Source organism: Brachyistius frenatus, unplaced genomic scaffold (genome assembly GCF_029030835.1).
Source record: "Brachyistius frenatus isolate BFR_SWC_R1_liver_20210118 unplaced genomic scaffold, ASM2903083v1 Contig_45, whole genome shotgun sequence".
In the NCBI taxonomy this organism is placed as follows: domain Eukaryota; kingdom Metazoa; phylum Chordata; class Actinopteri; family Embiotocidae; genus Brachyistius; species Brachyistius frenatus.
The window spans coordinates 3,061,986-3,085,456 of record NW_027210644.1 but is presented as its reverse complement, the minus strand read 5'-3'; the positions used below and the strand labels follow the sequence as shown (position 1 = coordinate 3,085,456).

At 38.6% G+C, this 23,471-nt stretch overlaps 3 protein-coding genes across 3 annotated transcripts in view; all 3 read right to left on the bottom strand.

The window, feature by feature from the left end:
* The window catches only part of LOC138623679 (voltage-dependent calcium channel subunit alpha-2/delta-2-like), a 39,282-nt gene extending 34,474 nt beyond the window's left edge, over positions 1-4,808 (bottom strand). The window contains exon 1 of the mRNA XM_069703353.1: positions 4,395-4,808. Within this exon, the coding sequence (XP_069559454.1) occupies positions 4,395-4,510 (116 nt within the window). The 5' untranslated portion in view covers positions 4,511-4,808. The remainder of the gene's footprint in view (positions 1-4,394) is intronic.
* A 5,100-nt stretch (positions 4,809-9,908) lies between these two features.
* On the bottom strand, positions 9,909-17,459 carry LOC138623678 (aminoacylase-1-like). The gene is made up of 15 exons (XM_069703352.1): positions 17,401-17,459; positions 16,878-17,024; positions 16,158-16,222; positions 15,942-16,046; positions 15,750-15,844; positions 15,495-15,571; positions 14,539-14,628; positions 13,888-13,944; positions 13,700-13,773; positions 13,528-13,577; positions 11,632-11,776; positions 11,449-11,517; positions 11,294-11,373; positions 10,692-10,752; positions 9,909-10,548 (listed from the first exon to the last, which is right to left on the bottom strand). The coding sequence occupies exons 2-15, from the start codon at positions 17,002-17,004 to the stop codon at positions 10,384-10,386; spliced, it is 1,260 nt and encodes a 419-aa protein (XP_069559453.1). The 5' UTR covers positions 17,005-17,024; positions 17,401-17,459; the 3' UTR covers positions 9,909-10,383.
* Positions 17,460-18,397: 938 nt separating this feature from the next.
* Positions 18,398-23,073, bottom strand: abhd14a (abhydrolase domain containing 14A). The gene is made up of 5 exons (XM_069703351.1): positions 22,704-23,073; positions 21,573-21,853; positions 21,262-21,377; positions 20,447-20,682; positions 18,398-19,729 (listed from the first exon to the last, which is right to left on the bottom strand). The coding sequence occupies exons 2-5, from the start codon at positions 21,833-21,835 to the stop codon at positions 19,547-19,549; spliced, it is 798 nt and encodes a 265-aa protein (XP_069559452.1). The 5' UTR covers positions 21,836-21,853; positions 22,704-23,073; the 3' UTR covers positions 18,398-19,546.
* Between the last annotated feature and the right edge of the window lie 398 nt (positions 23,074-23,471).

The window sequence follows — 23,471 nt, the reverse complement described above, 5'->3', positions numbered from 1 at the left end:
GCTGATCAAACGAAAAATGCTTATGAAAATGATAACAGAGCAGTTCCTTTTTGCAACACAGACATTTTTCCAAATATAAATCATAACATAGAACAATGGTGACTAAGCATCTTGTGATTTTCAAAAAAAAAAAATATTTGTCTGGTATCTAATGAAAAAAATATCCCTGATAAAAAAAACAAAAAAACAATCTGACTCTGCATTCAGTTAATCTCTAATCAAATTAAATTTATGACAAGGAGCAAATCCATAGACTAAAAGAGAAATGAGCTCACAGAGCACACATCCCGCACACAGAAATCCTTAATGACAATTAAATTAAATTGACCTTTATGATTCATCACCGATGGCTGTCCTGGTTTGTTTTTTCTTAAATCTGCCTATAGGCTGTGTGATAACATTGATCCTGCAGGTTCATTACACGTCACATTCTACAATATGGGTCTCAATCTGTGACGGTGCAATATCAACGTTGAAGGAATGCTTCATTAACTGAAGTCATCCATCTGCAAAACAAAAGATTCTCTCAGCGTATTCAAAGGACTGAAGTCAACATGGTTGTTCGGTCACAAAATAATTTAAAAGGTACAAAGGTCTGTGTGACTACATCGGGTTTATTACAGGACTGTAGCTCTGAGAACTGCAGAGCAGCTTTAGCGGTGTGAGTCAGTGCAGCTGATGCACCGCGTAAAGTTTTTTCACAGTGCGCTCCATTTCCTTTCCTCTCGAGCCCTGTGGGACATCAGAAACTCTGTATAGCTGCTCTGCGATGAAGCTGCCGAACAGCAAAGCTACTCTGTTACCTGCGATACTCACACAGTCCTCTGAGGAAAGAGAGAGAAACACTATACACAATGTGACCCATATTCACTTACGGCATAGAGGGTGAGAGGTTGAGAGGGTGGAGCAACAGAACCATAGGTGTTGTATGAGAAGCAGACAGAATCAATCTATCCATCTATCCGTCCATCTTTTGCAACATAGTTTTCATTTGCAACTAATTTGCATCCTGAAGCTGATATTATTGCATTTTACAAGAGAAAACACATATAATGATCATATTTAAAACTATTCACTGCCAATGCGAAATGTCCATGCCGAACTCGGCTGGGTTGAAGCACGAGATGAGCGGTGTTGTCAATATTTAACCAAAATCATGGGCTGATACAATTAGTTGGTTAATTGATTAGTCGATCAACAGAGCAATCAATAATCTTCGAATGCCAGCAGTTTCAGGATTTGCTGATCTTCTTTATTTTACTGTGAATGTCAAAATAATTTAACAGCTTGTGGAAGAAAAATAGATATATCTGGACAGTTTCCCTTGAACTTTGGGATTTTTTTTTTTCTAATATCTCAACGTGATCTTGACAAATATCTGATCCTGTGGTTCTCAAGTTGTTTTCTTCTTTTGAAGACATTAATGTGTTCCCTTTTCTGTAAAACCAGTTTTCACTATCTAGATTACAACATTAGTTTAAACATGAATCACATGTTTCCTGTCATGTGTTATCATGTGCCATGCAAATAAATGCAAGACGTTTGGCAAGCACAAAGACACACCAGTGACACAGAGCTCTACTACACAGTGACTATGAGAGAGAAAAAAAATGGTCTTCTATCGAAGATATTGGATTTCATCAGTTTTTCTTCCCTCTCTGTTATAACACCATGTGTGGCCTTGTGGTAGCAGAAGAACAAAGATCGTATTATTTACTAGTTGCCAAGTTAAAAAAAAAAAAAAAGAATACTTAGCAACTAGCAATTTAGCAAAACAAACTCATCCAAAGTATCATTGTGCAAAACAGCCCCATTCAAAGTGTTAATCCATCTATTGTCTATATCCTGAACATCAGGGACAGTGAGGAGGGGTACACTCTGAACAGGTCACCATCACATGGCCAATACAGAAGGAAAACCACTCACAGTCACATTCAATCCTACGGCCAATTTAGAATCACGAGTTAACCCAGAAACCAGAATAGGCATAAAAAAACAACATGCACGCTCCACACAGAAAGGTCCAGAACCTTCTTGCTGTGAGGCGACAATGCTAACCACTGCACTAAAGTGCCGCTCCCCATTCAAAGTATCATTTGTAGCATATATAGTATCAAGATATTATTAAAGTGTTGGAAAAATGTACCGACTTTACATACTGTTCGATCCATATCAATACATCAAAAGCCTGTACTATAATATATACAGTGCAGTAAAAAGTGCCGTATTTGCCTCTGAAATATATTGGAATAGATTATATAAACCAAAATGTGATGCTGTTAATAGAAAGAAAAGGATAACACTTAAGTAAAGAGAAAGTATCTCAAATTTGTACTTGAGCACAATACTTGTACTTTCATGACTGTTGTTTCGTAAGAAAAAATGTTAACACTGGCAGCAATACTGGCATCAGAATACTGATATTTGTTTATTGTTCCCACATGAAACCAGCTCGTCCAGCTTCAGGAACATTCCCTGCTTTTATACGTTCACGGTTATGGGCTCTCTTCCCAGTTGGAGAACAACTTGATTAATCAATAAATGAACTAAATACTAGTAAGGACAGCAGGATGCAACCTAGAGCCTCCAGTGTCCAAGATATCACACTTCTTGGATAAGAAAAAAAGTGTCTGTGAATCTAATATAGGCAGCAATCACATCTCCTCCGCAATGTACTTGGCAAAGCAAAGTAGTAGAATGGAATTCTTTGTATCTATCTATCTATCTATCTATCTATCTATCTATCTATCTATCTATCTGTCTGTCTGTCTGTCTGTCTGTCTGTCTGTCTGTCTGTCTGTCTGTGTCTGCCTGCCTGCCTGCCTGTCTGTCTGTCTGTCTGTCTGTATGTCTGTATGTGTCTGCCTGCCTGCCTGCCTGCCTGCCTGCCTGCCTGTCTGTCTGTCTGTCTGTCTGTCTGTCTGTCTGTCTGTCTATCTATCTATCTATCTATCTATCTATCGGCAGGGACAGACAGAGTCAAGACAGAAAGGGTGGGAGTAGAGAGGGCGAAGTAAGAGAGGGAGAAGGGGTATAAATCCTCACTGCTGCAGTATTAATTCTTAATTGGAATGAGATGCTGTTCTTCAGCATAGTGATTCTGCTTCATTTAGCTTACATGAAGAGACCCAGGGCACAGGGCTATGTAGCTGTTTCAGAGCACTCAGCAGAAAAAAATCAGCAAAAGAGGAGGAGGAGTAGCGAGCAGCAGCTATACCCTACTTGAAATAACCCAATTCATCATAAAACACACGCCCACACCTCCCTGATTTATAGACCCTCTTTTCTAATTGGTAAATACAGATACGGATCTCCAGTTGTGATTGGTCAGAAATCCTCCACCGTGTGCCCTGAAGATGAGTGGACCATCTGGCCTGTTCCTCCCTCCAGAGCAGCCTGATTGCTGAGCCTGGAGGTGGGCCCAGATAACTGTAGTCTCAAGTTAAGTGCCAGCTGTACTTAACAGCAATGGGTTAAAGGTTCCGAAAGAGGAGCTAAGCACGGGATTGATTAAAAAACATGGAAATGTTAGTTCTAATGTTGCCTTCAGCAAGAATGCACAGTAAAACCACACCTTTCTTCTTCTGTGCCATATAGTAGGTGTAGTGGGCCTACTACTGCTAAGCATGAAGTACTATTACAGTACTGTTGACTTCATTGGCTGAAGGAAAGGCGAGAGTTTTAATGAAATTGTTTTTGCTGGCCAGTATGGAAAAAATCTGGAGCACAAGAACAGCAGGGGAAACAGTGAAAAAACACATTTCCAGTTTTATGACTGCACACACTTAATGTTGCATGTCAAATAAAAACAACTCCCAACTATCTTACCTAATTAAAGCCATTGTCAACCTCACATATAGCCTAACCTTACTGGTATTTAGTTATAGAAAACATCTCAACATCCTTATTTTAAAAACATATCTCCCAGATTTAACTACAGTACAAAACATGAGTGTCATTTTAAAATGAATACACAAACATCTGATAGGAGGTAATAAGCAAGAGATTTAAAGCTTACTGTGCACAGAGAACCAAATAAATTCATCATATGGTAATAAGGAGGATAAATCATTGGCCAAATGCTACACATTCGAATTAATATTAATCCTAACTTGGTAAATACACACTTCTGAGGTCTTCTGATTGGCAGAAACAGAAATAAGACAGCTCTCCCAGGCAAATGGTCTGGATATCTGTCTTGTGTATGCCCAGTCACAGTGTGGACTACACCTTACAGAGCACTGATCTTTAAATGATGCGTTTAGATTGATGCAATCAGATTATGTAACAGGAGGAAATAAAATTGGGTAACTCTTGATAGCAGAGCTGAGTGGTCAAGCTCAAAGTTGTCTCCCATCGGGAGCCTGGCTCTGTTTTCAGTCGGGGTTACTTACGTGTATTGCTGGGGGAACGTGAGACCCGCTGCTCCAGGCCACGATGCGCTGAAAATCAAGATCATCTGGAGAGATACCAAGCAGACGATGCTGCAAGACCTTTCGCCTATCGCCATTTTCCATTAAAAATTCTCGTCACGGGGTTTCGGTGCGTGAATGAAGCGCTCCGGACCGTCTCCGGGGGCATATACCTCGCAAAGTGTGCACGTCCGACTCAGTTTTCCGAAGACTTCATGTCGGTTTATGTTGTCAAGTGGACGCGGAGGAGGCAGGCAATGGCCGTGGAGTCATCGCGGACGGTGGGAGATGCACTAATAATGCAGCTGCCAAGACACTGCAGAGTCTCCCCTCCTGCTCCCACACACATCACCGACACCACCGCCACAATCACACAGGCTGGCGCGTTCACGACAGCCCTCTCTCTCTTTCTCTCTCTCTCATCAGCAGCGCCGTGGATCCAGGCGCGTTCACGCTCACCAGGCAACAGAGGAGCTGAAGAAGAATCTAGTTCGGCTTTATTTATCTCTGCAAAGCCACGTGGGAGTTGTCATCGGCATGAATTTTTTTTTTTTTTTTACAAGACTGACCGCAAGCTTGTGGGTAAGGACTCGTTTTGACCAGGGTGCAACACTGAAGGGTCCCTGAATGCAACAAAATGAAGACATCTTTGTATTCACTACCACAAACCGAGATTACCCACCGGGCCCCAAACCCAGCTCTGTTCACACATGGCTACAGATACAAAGTTGGAGACAGGTTTTGTTAATTTAATTAGTATATGTTAAATCCCGGTTTTAGTAGGGTACTCTACCTTCCCTGAAATTACCACATTTACCACTGCACTGCACAGCCTGTCAGACACACCCAGCAAGTGATATCGCCCCACCTTTTTGGCCTTCAAAGCCATTTTTTTCCCCCTCCAAACAAAACCTGTAGCTCAGAGAATGGACTTACTAACCTCATCTGTTATTTTATTTGGTTAACATTTTATGATAATGACTGTTTCGTGTTTGTTTTGAATGTCTGTAACTTGTAATAATGCATTAGATTCCAAATCCCAAAAGACAATGCAGCATTATTGAAGTAGCCTATGTTGAAGTTAAATTAGCCTGTACTTCATTAATTCAACGATTTGTTAGTGCTGACATATTGATTTGATCTTGTAGGCTATTATATATTTTGATATCTCTTTCATGTATAGAAAAAAAATTATTCATCCAAGTTTTTTCAATAATAGGTTCTTTTAGGTTTTGATAGGTAGTCACAGAGCCCAATTAAAAGCAGTGGTTTCCTTTGAGTCATTTAATTCTGACTATCTGTCAATCAAATACAAAATAATCTATTATTTTCTTTTATGTAGGCTATGTTTTCCCTCATATTTCAGATACACAGCTTACCAAGGGCTATAGTCAAACTTCATTAAAATACAGTAAGCAATTTAAATGTTTGACAGCCGAATAACTCTGCTTTAAGAACATATAACCTCTATATTCATTGGTTGTTAATATCTTGTTTAGTATTCTGGAAAATTGAGTTTGATTGCAACATTAGGAAACGGTTTCACTTCCCCAAGGCTGTGTCACCAACCATCTATGGAACCTTAAAACTACAAAAATTTGGGTATCGGATTGTTCAAAAACATAACTAAATATATTAAGAAAAATTATACCTATGTTATTGAAGTTATATCATTATAGTCATATAATATATAATAATATACGTTGTACTAGTTATATTATTGAAATGGGCTTTTATTAGCACTCAGTCGGCACCTGTGGTGTACATGTCTAGAAATCCTTCACTAGATTTTTTTTTTTTCTTTTAATCTCATTTAGTTTTGTTCTTTAAAATCTTTTTCTATCTTGGCACATATTTAATTGTTTTATCTATTTTTCCACTCAGTATTTCCCTACATGTCAATCCAGGGAAACAAATTGTCCAAGGTTTGTAAATTTCCAGGCTCTAAGCCATCTGGTTTTGGTCATTACATTTCTACCACTCAAAGAAAATTGCCAGAGAAATCAATACAAAATACATAGCAATTGTTTTGTACACAGCCTCTCTTATGTCCAGCCTGTGTAGGTCAAGCTTCGAATACGCCTCAGAGCACTCGCAGGATCAATATAAGAGGCAGTCAACATTCAGCTGCATTTTAATCAGAACAGAATACCAATGACATCTTTGGTTTAATATCACAACATCACTGTAATACACAATGGTTGTGATGTTCAAACACAGTGGTCTCTCTGCTGCGGAGGAACATCACAGAGCACGGAAATAAGTCTGGCAATGGTAGACCAATGGTAGAATGATGTAACACATACAGTACTGGCCAGGCATTTTAAGCATGCTCTATTTAAGCAAAAGGGATTTAGAAATGCTGGGAAATAAATGACAAACCATAAAATGTGTTGTAAGGCAGAAAATTAGTTGAAAAAGCAGGTTTGTAGACATGAGAATTAGAAGTATTTTATTAACTGACTAAAAGTAAAGGAAAAAGACAAACCTTTTTTTATTCTTCTACATTTCACATTCATTTTCAAGTTGTTCAAAGATAGAGCATCTCTCCCAACTGTCAGCCCTTACAAACAACAACACATCAGCCACATCAGAACAGAAATTTTCTCACAATTAAATACCTTTAAAATCTTCCAATGGGGATCGTTATGGCTGTGCAGACTTCAGGGTTTTTCTACTTTGCATTTTCAGACATTTTGCAGTTACTCAAAATAAAAGTTAGGTGAAATTCAATCATTAAAAGCAGTCCACCAGGACAACAAAATGTACTGAACACAGTATAGTGGCTGCAGAGCTGCAATCTCCAACATAAAAATGAATCCCCATTAGGGGGAGAATCTTGTGGCCTTTACAAGAGGGTTTGGCTGTAATTACCACCAGAGGACAGCTGTAGTTTGCACTGCAGGAGAGATGGCTGCCATTCAGCTGTAACATTCACACTATGTAGGCTGATGTTCCTTCATACACTGCAGCATCTGGGAGTATTAACCGCTTGGCTGGGAAGCAAAAAAATCATAGTCCTGAGACTCAATACAGAGATGTTAAAAATGTGATCCTGAATGTGAAACTGAATCTGATTCTGGCTTCTGATCAAGGGAGCAAGACTAAGAAGAGAGCAACTGTCAAGCGATTTTTATTTCCAGAGAAATGAAATAAAATGTTCTGACATTGGCCTCAAAACAGAAAGACTTGTAGCTGCAATGTAACCGTATCATTTGGGCTGTACCGCATTCAATGCAAGCTTTCCTGAAATACTGCAACAGGCAGCTTGTCTTTGATAAACAGCACCTATGTTTGCCCACAGCCAAGCATTCAGATGCTCGACAGCTGACCCGACAGGATGACTGCACCTATTCTGCCCCCTCTGGGAGGAAGGATGTGGGTTCAGCTTTGTTCGCCTCCCTGACGGCCCCATGTTCTAATACTGCTGTCATGTCCTGGGGAGAAAGAAGACTAATTACTGACTGCAGTCTTCCTGCCAGTCCCCCTCGGAGAGCCACACACTGTTAATTGGATGACAACTCCAAAGAGAGCTGAACTGTAGATGAGACCGACCTTTACCTCATGTAAACAGCATTACAAATCAAGCTAAATTTTTAATCTCATTTCCCTTATTGCACCTCTGTTTCACAACATCCTTGTTTTCAGATGTTTTCCATTTTATTTGTTACAAGTTAAGGCAAGTTCTGTTGCATGAATGTAAATAACCTTCCATTTAAGTAATCCACTACAAGAGACACTAACTGTAACTGTAAACCAGATTACATTTGTCTGATAGATTTTAAAAGGCAGCAATTTGGGTTTCTTTTGCTGAATCATATAACATTTCTCATTCTAAAAAAATATTAGATATTTGACTGCAATTTTAAATATGACAACAATACTGAGACTTTACAGCAGCTCTGTGAAAGTGCACTTTGGCTCAGGAGTACTTTTAGCTCAGTAAACACATCTGCATACAAACATGTTCACAGTGACAGTGCAAAATGCAGATGCAGGTAATTGTGATTATCATCTTACATTGCATGTTAGCATGCTAATATTAGCTCATCAGCACTACCACAGAGTGCAGCTGAGGCTGATAGGAAAGTCTTTTGTATGTATTTGGTCATAAACCGAAAATAAATTGACAAATTAAAATTTGTAACCAATTTTCTTTTTTGTTTTAGTTCATCTTTATTTGCCCAGGAAAGGTTCTCTGTAAAAATCTCTTTTTAAAAAGAGTCCTCACCAAAACACGCAGCAGCACAAATATTACTGACCTGATGCTCACGATCACAAAATGAAAACAATTGAAAGTCTGATTTGAATTTCATGAGAATCCACAAGGGAAAATATCAGCACATTATCGGTATCAGATGATAAAGGCTTTGAAATGGAAAAGCATCGGCCTGAAATGACCATTTTTGATGATATAACAGACTGATAAAATGCTTAAATGCTCGATTCTTGACTAAATAATTTAACACCTGGTGAGGGTGTTTGGTAAAGCGTCTCATTATCTCAAGTTTTAAAGATAGTGCAACAACATGACTACAATGTGTTATTTTCAAGTGTCCGAAACAGATCAGGGTTAGGCTGCTATTTCTATTTATTGTTACAATGAGAGCAACACCAAAGCCTGTTTAAGTTTAATCCTACAGTTTTGTTTTAAAGGAAATGTGCCATAAAAATTTGGGGGTTTGCATTATACCGAGTGTTCAATCCAAAAACGGTAACGGTGTGTAAGTCACCTTTAACCTTGTGATTAATAAGACCCAAGTAATGAGAGGACAGGAACTGTTTTGGTACAGAATGGAACATCAGTTGCTAGGGAAGTCTGGTCAATGTTATGTTAAGGTGAACAGAGGAAAACAACCCCATGTTTGGGGTTTAACATGGGATCTCAAAGGATAGATGCCAGAATATCACTGACCAGTTCCATCCAAAGAAAGTTAAATGCTTTAATGGATTCTTGGCAGATAAAAGGCATAATGATAATTTTACAACAGCAGAGACCTAATAATCTCTCATATTAGGAACCAACCCTGCAGTCCTTGCAGCCTTGTCACCTGTGTGGCTAAAACAGTACGTCATAATGTTGTATTCCTTTAGGAAGTAAAGAGGCTTTGTGCACTTTGTGAAATACCTTAATCACTGTTAACAGCTGTTAGAAAGTGTCTTTGGTACATAAGACTTCAACTCTTTGGGGTGCATAGGCTGGGCTCTTCGTCAGTCTTCTGAAACGCAGTACATAATGGTTATTTTGTGGTCCACTTTGAGATAAACTGAAGGCTGTACTGATGAATTCACTGTTTTACTGATGCATTTATGGTCAATTTCATTGCCTGTCCTTGAAGCAGATGGTTGGTTGGAGGTTAAATGTCTTTGCTGTAGGCAGTCAAATTGAACACGGCTCCATAACACAGCTGTAACTGCTTCTCATTCAAAGGTCTCATCAGTGGTGGCATCAGACACAGATCTCTAACTTGTGCTCCAGAAAACAGGACCATGAAGTGATTTAACAAATATATTTATTCAATTGCACTTCATTAAATAAGATCCTATCACAGAAATGATTACTTTAAAACGGGGCTGAATTTAAAAAGTGGCAATTAGGTGATGTTTGATAGAAGAGCTAATCACAGTCATCTTCACATTTTAGTAAGTAGATTTCTTTTTGTATACTAATGAAAACAGTTTACACAATAGGTGATATTCCTTTAAGACCTCATACAGACAGGCGTACTCAATCAACAATGTTGATATACATTAAGTATGTTGTTAAAACCTGCTGCAGTACTGAGTAATAGAAAGCTTAATGTGCCTATATCCTGAGAATCATAAAAAATTAACAGTACCAAAGGTTAAGTGCTCAGTTTGGCTTCATATTACACATTATTATTCTTTGGTAATCTCTGCAAATTCCTCAAGTTAAATATTCAGATCGTCAGTGAAATGTGTTTTAGAAGATTAAAACTGAGGGCTGGTTTTAAGCCTCGTCAGGAAAGGCAGGAACGCTGGCGAGAGCCGGGATGAGCCTCTCGTACACGCTGATGCCTTTCAAGAAGACTTGCTCATTCACATACTCATTGTGATCATGCAGCAGGATTGGTGTCCGGTTCATTGGAGAAAAGCCAATAGCGGAGATACCCACCTGGATTCATTAAACACACAGAACTGCAATTACTTTCTCCTGGTAATATCAAATGTCACAATAATTGGAAAGTCAAATGAGTTAACATTTATTGAAGGAAATTTCTTATTGCCTTGGTTGTCCAAAGCAGTTCTAATACTCACTGCGCGGATGAAACGACTATCTGTAGCAGCCGGAAAAATCTCCTTTTCCAAAGTCATATTCCTGCAGTAGAGATGTTGATTTAAGACTTTGCTTACATGTCACAAGGACAGTATCTTTACTTGTTTTGTCAGCTAAAATTATCTGGATAAGCATTCCCAAAACATGTCCACAAAGTGCTTCAGCCTATCTTAGAGAGGTTTATATGGCAAACCAAAAGATCCTTTTATATTTCCAGTAAAATACATTAAAAAAAAAAAAAAAAAAAAAGAAAACCAGCTTCCATATAGATGCTACAATGAGTAATTCTAGACAAAGCAGTTCTTTCCAAACACAAGAGGAGGAATTGTGAAGGCTGTGTGAACATTTGCAGTTAATGTGTGAAGACTCATGAAGGGGATATATTAAAAAGATTATATAAGCAGAAATAAAACCATAAAATGTTTTATTTTATCATCCACTAATACAGTATACAGCTTTTACTTCCTTTTTTTTTTTTTTAAACAGGATTCAACAGAAAATCATGTTTTGTGCTGTAAACCTGCCTTGTTTTTGTGTCTGGATCTGCGATGAGAACATACCGATATGGTAATAGTCTACTCACATGGCCTTGCAGGCGGCACTGAAGGTGCTCCACCACGGATCATTTTCCTCTGTCGATGTGATGTTCTGGTTCATGTGTTTCTGCAGCGGATGACAGCTACTTCAGTTTCAGAACAAACCAACTGCAGTTTAAATACTGAGTCCGGGTACACTGACCTGAGCAAATTCATAGGTGACATCCTCTCCTGCTTCCTTACACCACTGCTTGATCTGTTTTTCAAACTCCTGAGAGAGTAATAATTTGGAGGTTAGTGTAGAGTTAACTTGTTAAGATAGCTCGCAGCCACATGACTGTACGAGGTAGTTACACAGAGACATAAAGCGTGTACGAATACGCACCTGTAGATTTACTGTGGGTGGTATTCTAAGGTCAAAGCTGACGTCCATTTCAGCTGGGATGACATTATAAGCCACGCCTCCTTTCACCATGGTCATATTCACTGTGGTGACATCACCAAGGGTGAAGCACTCACTGGTATTTAGCCTGAAAAACACACAAGGTGGTGATGCAATTACAAGGTAATGAAATGTAAAGCAGCATCAAACCTGAAAGGACGGGGACACACACACACACACACACACACAAGCTGATGAGCTACCTAAAAAAAAAATGTAATAACAAGGGGCCAAAGTTATGACATTTCTGTTTGTTGTTTTACCTTTAAATAATTTACAAAAAAATTATTATAGGTTCCCAGTAGTTTATTTTTATTTACTATTTATTATAGGGAGTATAGCGGGCACATTCCAAGACTGGCAATTAAGTTAAAATGTACTCGGTTGCTTTGAGTTTAATACTTTCAAAAAAAAAAAAAATTCCTAGAAAGACCAGTGTAAACTGAAATTACTGTGCACGTTCCTGGAATGTAAGATTAACTGATTCAAATCCAGGATTAAGGCATTTCATGACAAGAATAGTCGCCTCACGATTGTACGCCTCGGCAATCCAGGCACATTTACATTCATGTCTCTCCACTCATGATATATGGAGGGAAGACTTTGAAGGCATTTTGGCCAATAAAGCTGATTCTGATAGAAAGTTGTTGCCATGACAGCAGAAATAGCTTCAAATAAAGATATTGCTACAGAAAAGCTGCAAACTCTTAATGGTCGGTGCCTCACATTTTCAACCTGACAGCACAGAACTATACAATCAGCATAGTTTCAAGATGGACATCCATAATTAGGTTCACCAATTCATTTTCTGACCAAATGTGAAATATGGGCACACTCTCCCCTTCTGTTCCTAAGTTAGGGTGTTGAACAATGGCCAGCAAAGCGCTTTTGCAGAGCATTTTGATATCAGTGTGAGGCTGACCTTTATTGTAGCTGACTGTGTACATACAGTTTAAAACAATGAACTGCAGAAGATCGCACAGGAATAAACTGAAGCAATCTGTTTCCATATCAGAATGCTGCACAACCAATTGCACTTAACAGTTGTTTCCATGTCACTGCAAAGAAAGCCAACTCCAAAAAAGGAGTGTACAAAAAAAAACATGTACATTTGAAAATGTTTGAGTGACAGCTAAAAAAGTATTTTGTGAGGCCACATTTGCCTTTGTTCACCAAAATCTAATGAGTTCATTCTTGAGTCCAATTGAACATTTGTGCAAAAATGGTCCAGAGGCATAAACAACAACGTAGCTTTACATGTTTTCTTACGTGTAAACATCTGCAGTGTCCCACACATATTTACAACATGCACTTTTTCACAAGTCACTTTACTTTAATTGTCATTTTCCTGTCCAATGTGCTTGAGCACAGTTGGGAGATTATTGCCACAACAGTTTAGTCCATAAATCAGGGCTCCTGACATTCTTCACCTCCAAGAATGAATTAGCAATTTTTACTGTACAGATGCCTCATTAAATCATGTTAGCAGCATCGCTCTTGGAAGAACCAGCCATAAATAGAGCCACAAGCCAGTGAGACCACCTACTACACAGTTTGAATACTTAAAATGTAAAATCTACAGACTTTGTGAGCAGCTTTTAGAATATTAACTATAGAAAATCTATGAAAAGCAGCATGGAGGATGGAGGTAAACCATTATACTGGGAGGGCATGTAGGAAATCCGGTCATTAAACTTTCAGATTTAATGGAAATGAATAAAAAACAGATCATTGAGTGTCGCATCTCTTTAAAACATATCACCTCGAACTAATTCCGTAGCAGTCTATAAATGAGAAAATGTATCACTCCACTAACATTATATAGACTGTCTGTCTCACCTGTGTTTCTCCTTCTCTCTAAAGTCCAGGAAGGAGTTTATGACTTGCCGCTGTAAAAAAAAAAGCAAAAAGACGAGTGTTGTCACTGTCACTTTTTAACAGCCCTTGCAACAACAGGATACAAGGAATGCAAGTCAGATTTAATAACTGGTGACATGATGTTGACACTCACGAGCTTCTCAGCAGCTGTATTCTCCACAAACCGAGACCCATGACCTGGACTGCCGGGGCAGTGGATTGTAATCCCTGAAAAGCAGAAGTCGCCCTGCTTGATTCATGTTGGACTTCATGATCCATCAGAGTTTAAAAAAGCTGAGTTGAAATATGAAAATCGTTGTGCTGTGTGTGTGTTATACTCACACCAGGGGTTTCTTTCTCCATAAAACACAGTGAAGGCCTCCCCAGGATTGGCCAGACCTACGGAGCACGTGCAGAAAAAATTAAAACACCCTTAAAGATAACATTAAAAAAAAAAAGACATACTGTGGTGCAAAGAACAGAACTTCATGATGTACTATTTAGATTAGCGGCTACACCACATCAGCACTGCTGAACATAAACAACCAGAAACCGACATTCATTCATTAGTACATGTTTGCCTTTAGCATCCAATACATACAGGTAATTACATTTTATTTCAGATTTTAACCCTCATACTCTCACTGACTCACTGACTGTAATACTGGCTCTGTATCAAACACTTCCATGCAGGCAGGTTTATGTTAAACCAAGTCACTGACAATAAATTTATAAAATTAGGGATATTATAGAGAACTCATGGAAAATTTCAATAAATTGCCTCAGTGACAAATTCCATAAGTTTAGAGCCCTTAACTTGTGACGTTGTAATTATTGAGGACAAACATGACAAGTCACCTTTCACAATAAAGGAAATACAAGTTCTGCTGTTGTAAAAAAGGTTGTTCTAGGGCGCTTTTCGAGGTTAAAATACAAAGTCTGACTTTTTATTCATTAACTTGTAAAAAAAATTTGTGAAAGTTATTTATTTACCTTCATCAAGAGCAAAGCCAATGTTCAATTTTTGAAAATCGGGATGCTTCACAAATGTTTCCATTCCCTTGTGACCTCCAACTTCCTCATCTGAAAAGAAACAAAACATGCATACTTTATTGGTAAAAGTCATATTATCATTTGTCAAATTGCTCATATCTGGCAAACAAGTTTAAGTAAACAAGTGTGATGTTTTCAGTCAACATGGCTGATTAGACCTCTGCTGAGGCTGAAGCTGGCAGCAGTGTAATGTCACCAAACTCCATGAACCAGTGCCTGCGGTCCAAAACCCCACTGACACAGAGCTGGTTTGAGCACAGTGGGGTTTTGTCACAGTTAAATTTATGCAGACTTGAATCAGAGCCTTTGTGTGATAAACAGACAAAATACCACATGTACCAACAGCCTCAGAAAACAATAGAGACTATCACACACATATTTAACAAGGCTTGTAGCAGCTGAATATGGATGGAAACGGACCTCTCCTGCCTTTACTCATTCTTATATTAAATCTCCCCCACCTACCAGTCTTTGATTATCTGCTGACAGAAATAAATATGTCTCGTGCCCATGCACTAATAAAGATCGAATCTGTCCCACCATCACAGCCTGAATGACTCACAAATTCGAGCATACATTTCATGTTTTCAGCTCTGGCAGACTCAGACTACAACTAAGACTGAGCGTAATGTCCTCGGCTGGCTGATAGAAACACTGACGCTCAAACTGTGCAGTCGCTCTCATGTTAACAGTTTGTAATCACTCTGATGAGGATGCACGTACTACCTGCATTAGAACCAGGGCTACATGTGGGTCAACTTCGTTAAATAGAAAGGTAATCACCTGTCAATTATTATTTTTGAATTACTGGAGGGGGGAAGAGGGTGTCAATCAAACACGGTCTTGAGGAATAATCAGTCCAAAGATGAAACAAATAAAAGAGTCACATTTCTTACCCGGAACAAACATTAAGTGCACAGTGCGCATCGGTTTCCTTCCCTCTGCCTTCAGTCTTCTGACTGCCTCGATGTACCTACACAGAACAAAAGTAGACAGAGCAGATGTACGACAAACACAAGAAACAGAGTGTGAACTGGCAGAATGCAGGATGAGTGGGACGGTGTTAAAACAGGTCTTTCTCATAGCACATATACAGACTAAAGCACTAATCCTGTTTAATAAAACAAGTTATCAAGGCAGTTTATACCCACTGTATAGTTACACATTTCATGTCCTGTGATCCCCGGGCATAAATGTTGCCCTCTGCATCTTTGAAAGCACTGAAAGCATCGTATTTCCAATGATCCTGGAGAAGAGATTGATATCAAATCTATTTTTTTTTCATGTCCATTACAGATAAGATAAGAGGATTGTAACACCATGAACGGAGACAGACGCCATACCTGGTAAACAGGTACAACATCTGTGTGGGAATTCAGTAAGATGCATTTCAGAGTGGGTTTCGTTCCCTCCCACGTCATGATTGACACAACTCTGCCTGGACAAACCTAAAGGGAGAGCGGACGACATACAGAAATATATGAAACTCATCATTAACGTCCTTAAAGCGTGTAAACAGCTGCCAGCAGCGTGTATAGATTACAATCAGTGACACACACCTCAATCTTTTTCATGGGAAGCTTAAGCTCCTCAGCTATTCTGTCCAGGAACCTTAGAGCAGCCTCTGTAAATGAATAAACAGAGAGCACAAGAGTCTGTTTAAATATTAATAATAAAAACATGCAGTCATAACTCCTGCTGCTGTTAGTTATAGGTTTAGAAAACCAAGCTTTCTCTTTGTAATTTTCAGCCACTTTCAGGTCAGTGTGAGGAACCTCCAGCTCCCCGGAACCTGAAGATGAACCATCACCACGGACAGTATGTTCCTGGGGCCGCAGTCTCTAACGATAGGTGAGGCTCAAAAACAAGACGTGACCAATTAACTGAGAGCTTTGCAGAACAGCTCGGCTTTCTTTTCGAGACTACAAGCTCCTTACGTAACTGCAGTGGTTAACTGATGCAGATAAGAATTGGACTTTGATAAAAGGTAGGATAGATGATACATTTAATAGGCAGATCAAATCTAGTGTGATTAACTTTAAGCTTGCTTACATTAAATGTATTTCACATGTGTGTGACAGTTATCATGTTTAAATCAAATTAGAAAACTATTATTTAGAGATAATTGATAAATCACACATTTTGTGCTTTTGCCCACATCAAGGTGGGTGTAGTCCAGGAGCTGTTTCGACGCCTCAAATAACCTCATAATAATCCAAACAAACATCTTCGAAGCGGATGGCTTGATTTCAGAGGGTATAGTGATGAAAGTATCTCACCATAGTCCGGCTCTGGGTGGACAGTTTTGAGGCGGAGGTATTCTCTGAAGAGACTCACAGAGGGGTCCTCTCCCTCAGGTGAGCTCTGGCCGCCTCCAACTGCTGGACCATCTTTGTCAGGAAGCATGGTGTGATTTCTGAACTTCCCTTTGGACACAGAAACACCACATGTCACAATCAAGCATGTCAGGATCGTGTCTAGTATTTGTGTCTTTTTCTCAGGCACAAATGCGTGTTTTAAACACCAGTCCCCAACGCTGGATCCCGTTATATCTGGAGCCTGTTAAAGCTGCTTAAATCCCCCCACCCCCACCCCCTCCTGCTTCAAGACCAATGTAATGCTAAAAGCTAGTTAGCATTGTGTACATTATATTGTGAGTGTCGTTGGTGTTGTGATAGCAGCTCCAGCATCGTCGCCGCTGGTGAACGAGCTAAACCTGGAGGCTTTAAACGGGAATTACAGGACAGCGAATATTATTTTAATCCGCCCTTGACGATAGTTGTGATTTCTCCCAGTACTCACCCCGTGCTGTCAAGCTTGCTGGTCAGATAAAAGACTCAATGAGTCAGCTGACGCTGCTAAAGCCTCTTCCTGCCCTTCAAAATAAAAGCCGCGTCGCTGGAATGAATTTTTCATGGGAAAAGCTTTGAATCAACAGGCATTAAACACCTATATTATTTCAGTGGGAATATAAATGAGCTGGAGCTCACAACGTGCGCCTACTGACGAAGCAAGCAATAAAAAAAAAAGGGTCTTAGGTGAAGATTAATTTAATTATTTAGGTAATATAATGTTAAGGTTATATTAGCAATATAATATCAGCAATATTCTGACAACATGTTTCCATGTCCATGTCGGTACACTGGAACAAATTAGCTATGGGTGATATAGAAATTCTGAACAGTGCAGAAATACACAGGAAACAAGTATTTTCTGTGGAACAAAATCAGGACAAAATGATAAAAAGTAAGTACACCTTTCTCCAAAGTGTTTTTCCAGGAAGAACCAGGCTTGTAAAAGCCAAATATATTGTGTGTGTCTGGATGGTGTAACCTGAACAGCAAAAGTTTATGTGTTTACAGTTCAGGCTGCTACAGACACTGCTTCCGTTTTGTTTCAGACAGTCCTTAGTCTGTCTTTGAAATCTTCATTTTCAGTGAAGTTTTAAACTTTGCATTGTATTAAATTATTACTTGTAATAATTACAGTTTTATCTTTTGGTCAACACTTTTATCTTTTGGTCAACACTTTTCTGTGGGCCTTGGAATATTTTAGATGTGGAGAGTCAGGCATTTTTGCTTGGTCACTGTAGTCGTTATCAGTATGACAAGAAATAATCAGGCTTCATTTATACATTTGAAAACAAAACAAACAAGAACACAATCAACAGTGTAATAAAATGTCTGTGTCTGCTAAACTACTGTTTGTACAAAGACAAATGAGGCTGTGAGCTAGCAGTAAAAACCAACTTCCAAATACCAAGTCACATATGCATTAGTTCACTGAAACATACGCAACACACATTTTTTTGTTTTTATTTTAAGCAATGCACATATGTTTAAGTTTTTCTCTTAGTTTGCGTGATTGTCCAAACTTATTGAAAATACTGTATATTACATGTAACTTTGTCAGCAATATATAAATACATGGGAGTTGTTTTTTGAAATCATTTTGATATGGTATGTGATATGGTCTTTTATCTTTTTTTTTTTTTTTTTTTTACAGTATATATCAATTCTGTTTGCTTTTGTTGAGAACAGCGCACTGTATGTTAGCTGGAAGCCGGGATTGTTAACAGATCTTACTATACAAGTGTGTTTGTCGAATGTAAAACTCACAGAAGCTTTTACTGCTACATTTGCATATTTACAGTCACCTACAAAAATGGTAACAGCGACGTTACACATTCCATGTTTTTACATGCAACGAGGGACATGAAACACATGAAACAAAACTCACAACTACACAAGTCTGATGTGTTGATGCATGCTAAAAATCCAGGTAGAAAATCCCAGAAAGTTGAATCAGTTCATTCCTTCAAGTCTCAAGCCATTCCAGCATCCTAAATCTCAGCTGACTGCATGTATTCTCCAACCTTTCCAAGAGCACAGCTGCACAACAACCAAAACCAGTATGGCTGAATAACTAGTTTTGAATCTAAATAGGCATGTTAATTAATTACAATAGCTTATAAACAGCAACAGTTATGCAACTATGCATTTTATAAGGTTGGAGGGTACATGCAGTCAGCTGAGCTTTAGGAGGTCACTTGGATCAGTGATGAAACGTCTCTCCCACTAAAACATTGGGTCCAGACGAACTGGTTCAACTTTCTAGGACACTGCAGATTTTTTATTTTTTATTTTTTTTTTTACAAGCTGAGTTGAACTAATCTCAAATTTTAAAATGACACTATGAAATGCTGAAAAAAAAAAACCACATTCAAAACAGCAACATCTGGAATACAATAATTGTAACTCTAACTGTAAGATTTAAAATATAATTTTCCAAACCAACTCTGATACCAATGATATTTCTTCATTAGATGATGATATGAGTAATCTTATTACTTGTCAAATCTGCCGTCATAATAAACCACTGATTAAAAGACAAGTGTTTCTCTTTCTTTTTTGACTTTTTTCTACGCCCTCTTCCTTTGCTTCACTTCTCATTTCAGTTTGCTGAGGAATTCCATCAATCCTTGGTGAAATTCTCTGGGTTTGTCCATGTAACAGGCGTGGCGAGCTCCTTCTAACTTTAGCACAAAGTGTTGTGGAAGCTGTATGAGGTTCTTGTGGGACTGCGCTCCCAGATTTGTGTCCAGGGCTCCAAACACAATCAGAGTGGGAGTCTGAAAACACACATACATGAAGTCATCACACCAGTTTCAACATACAGCAGTGTACAGTTATTCACACCTTTCTGACGTATGTCTGGAGTAAATCTCCTGTAGCTGGGTAAAATGTAAGTGACTCTTGAATATAACAGAAATATGGCAAAACAAAATTCTGCAGGGTGCAGGCATCACAATGATGCAACAAAAATACACATGTTGGCCTCTGAAATATAGCTGCAACTTTTTTTTCCACTTTTAAACAATATACTATTTAAATTTAATTCCACCAGTTAAATATTTGATTAATAGCAATTTTGTTTAAGAATACGGATCTAAATCATAGCATCAACTGGGAGGATGATTACAGTAATCAACTGTATGTACAGACCCTTTCTATCAGAGGGGCCCTGTCAAGAATAATATTTTACAGACTTTTATTATTTCAGTTAATACTGTGCTTGTCTGCAGCATATTATTAAAGAACTTTGTGTTTAATTTAGGCAGCAAATTTATTCCCCATTGAAGCCACAGTTTGACCAAATATGAAAAGTTAATCACGATCTAGCAACCCTAACTTTGTGAGAAACACCAGTGAAGATGGTTTACTCACATAACTAACTAATGGCACAATTCCATTATGTCTTTTTTTTTTTTTTTTTTTTTTTTTTAACAATACAATGTATATATTTGAATCACCACAGTCACATTACCACAATCCATACCTCCCTTTACCTGAATATGTTGGTATTGCTGTGGGGAGTAACTCCGGGTGCCAACTGGTGCTATAGGAATAAAGCCATGCAGCTGAGCGTTGTTCTTCATGAGGAAGGGGATGGAGTAATGTCCACTCATGGAGGGGCTCAAAAGCACAGCTGCTCTGACGCCCAAAGACTCCATGAACCTTGCCAGAAGGTCCACCCGATTCTGGTCCGTCTTCAGAGCTTCTGAGTCTGGTGACTTGCCGTACCCTCCAAGAAGAAGAAATGTCAATGTTTATACAAGGGTAAATATAAGAATTCATATTTTTATTTCAGCGATGATAAAACAAGCATCACCCGTCAGACTATGCAGGTACGAATATTATCAACCACAAGAGTGCGCTATCAGCTCATGAAACCCAAACTGCCTAAACCAATTCAACTGTTAAAACATTTAAAATAATAAATAGTATTCTCTGCATTAAAACACTGCAGTAGCCAAATGTTTATTTTAAAATGAGCATGTCAGCCTTTTTGTCTATTAATTTAATGCATGCATTACGCTTATTGATTTTAATACTACTTATTGTAAATATTTATATATGTATAAACACGTTATTGTTGTTTTCAACCAAACTCCTGCCAAACATTGTGGATTACGAAGAGTTTGTTTGTTTCTATTTGCATTAAGATTCAGTTTAAAGTAATATGTCTGTCTAAATCATAAAAAAGTTAACAGTCCAAAACATTTTTTTTTTTTTTTTTTTTATAAAATCCCGTGTTAAATGATATCATCACTGTTGACACCAACTTCAGAGCTCATTATGTGCGCCACGACTCGAGCCGTACCTGGCAGGTCCATTGCTAAGGCCTGATATCCATTAGTTGCCAGCAGGGCCATCGTACCGAGTTCTTCCCAGGTTTTAGATGTGAAGGCCTGGCCATGCAGAAGGACCACCTGCAGCCTGAACAGAGAGATCATTTTGTTATTTAGGATTTTAGAGCGAGCAGAGGCCATGTTGGAGCAGCGGGTGTTTGTATTCAACTCCTAAAACGTTTTGATTTACCATCTGGTTTGTTCAACCTCTTTGTGAACTGGTTAGCGGTTAGTGATTACAAGGACAAAGCATGTTATCCACTTAGATGTTTTGTCAGCTCACCTTGGCAATATCTGTCTTCCGGCTCCATCCACAGGCAAAGCTTCTCGGAAGAACAGCGGAGGGTCCCCGGGCAGCTGTCCGGTACGAATAGACACGTTGATGGTTGGAAGCGGAGGAGGAGGGGTGGCCATCAGCCCCATCCTTTGAGCATCGAGGGACGGCTCCATGCTACCCTGGCGAATGGATGGCAGCAACAGGTACAGCAGTAACGTGGCCAACAACACCAGGCCCAGAACAACAAGACGATTGCGCAGGAAATTCATTTCATCAAGATGAATGATCTGAAAAAAGTGGAAGACAAGAGCATTGTCTGAGAGTCCCTCATATAGTTCAAATATTATTTTAATTTGTTTGACAGTGTATATAAAAATAGACATCCCCATTTATAGACACCATTTTGGGTCTGTATGGCTCTTTCCTTACGATCTGTAGCTATCTTTAGTAATTATACTTTAATAGTATGAAGCATTCTTAAGCATTGATGGAGGCTGAGAAACAGGAACTCAATCTTTCTTTGGAAGCAATTAACATGACAGGTAAATTTTTTATAATAACTCATTGGCACAATGACGAAACCTTAAAAAATAAAAAATAAAAATAAAAAAAAATAGGATTTGGATTGTTAAAAAAAAAAGAAGAAAAGTTCCCTCATTCATTGGCAGTTCCGTCTTTATTAGGGGGACAGGTGGACATTAATCTCTGTGAACCTTAAAATGAAGTAGCCTATTAGAAATAATTGCCCAAAAGGTTTAGGCTTTACTTGACAGTTTGGTCCTTTTCACAGAAGACATATCTTCGACACTGCCACACATTTATCTAAATCCAAGCACAGACTGTCAGTCATTCCTGTTCACGGTGCTTAAAAAGAAGCTTTAACATCCTGAACGAGGTAAATCTGTTTTGATTTGCAGGGTGACAGAATAAAAGCAGGAAAAACCCAGAAATATAATCAGTCGAGGAGAAGTTGACCCTCCAGGATAAAACACTTTAAAAACCCGTCACATGACCAATGTCATTTAATCTAAATATGAAGGAAAGCTAACACAGTCGCTAGTTGTGTCGCTCTTGTATTTGCTAAATTTCTGCTCGAGACGCTGTAGGAGGCGAGGAAGCAATATAACCGCAACATACCGACACACAGGAGACAATTAAACACGTTTAGTGACAGGAGGCGGACGCTTTCTTGGTTATCGTCATGTCTTCTGCATTGCTGGTTGCCAGTGATGGGAAATGTTGCAGGAAGACTTCGGGTCGATGATGCTGCTTGTAGCTATGTTAGCTTTTTAAACTGAGGTTGTTGTTTTTTTTTAGTTTTTTTTTTAAATGGCCTAAAATCAGCGATAATTTTCTTAAATTAAAAAGAACTGCCCTTTCACTTAATGGGACAAAGTAGACTGCGCATTAGCTGCCATACGAGAAAGTTGTTAAACGCAAAAAATATTTAGTGATTATTTTTGCTGATATGTATTAAATCTACCACGTTCTAAACTGTCTGTTCCTCGTCGGACAACATTGTGAGCTGCACATAACAACACTAAGCACCGTACGTAATTTCCTGCAGGGGCCACCGGAAAACGAACAAGTTTCTTTAAAAAAAAATATTTCAATTATGTTGTGCAGTGCAAATGTTTTTCTCTCGTTATAAACACAAGTACTTTGTGTACTATTTGTAAACATTCATGAACCTTGCACTGCAGGTACAGTTGAATGTTTTATAAGTTCATCTGTTGATTTGAAAACTAGATTTTTGCCGTTTGGTTATAAAAGATTGTGGCATATATTACTGGCATTTTATACAGTTTTAACGTGCTTTTAATTTTTGTAATATATTACCGTCGTGCCAAGAAAATGATAAAGCCAAAAACCAAACGTCTATTTAATGCCACTTTTAGTAGACTA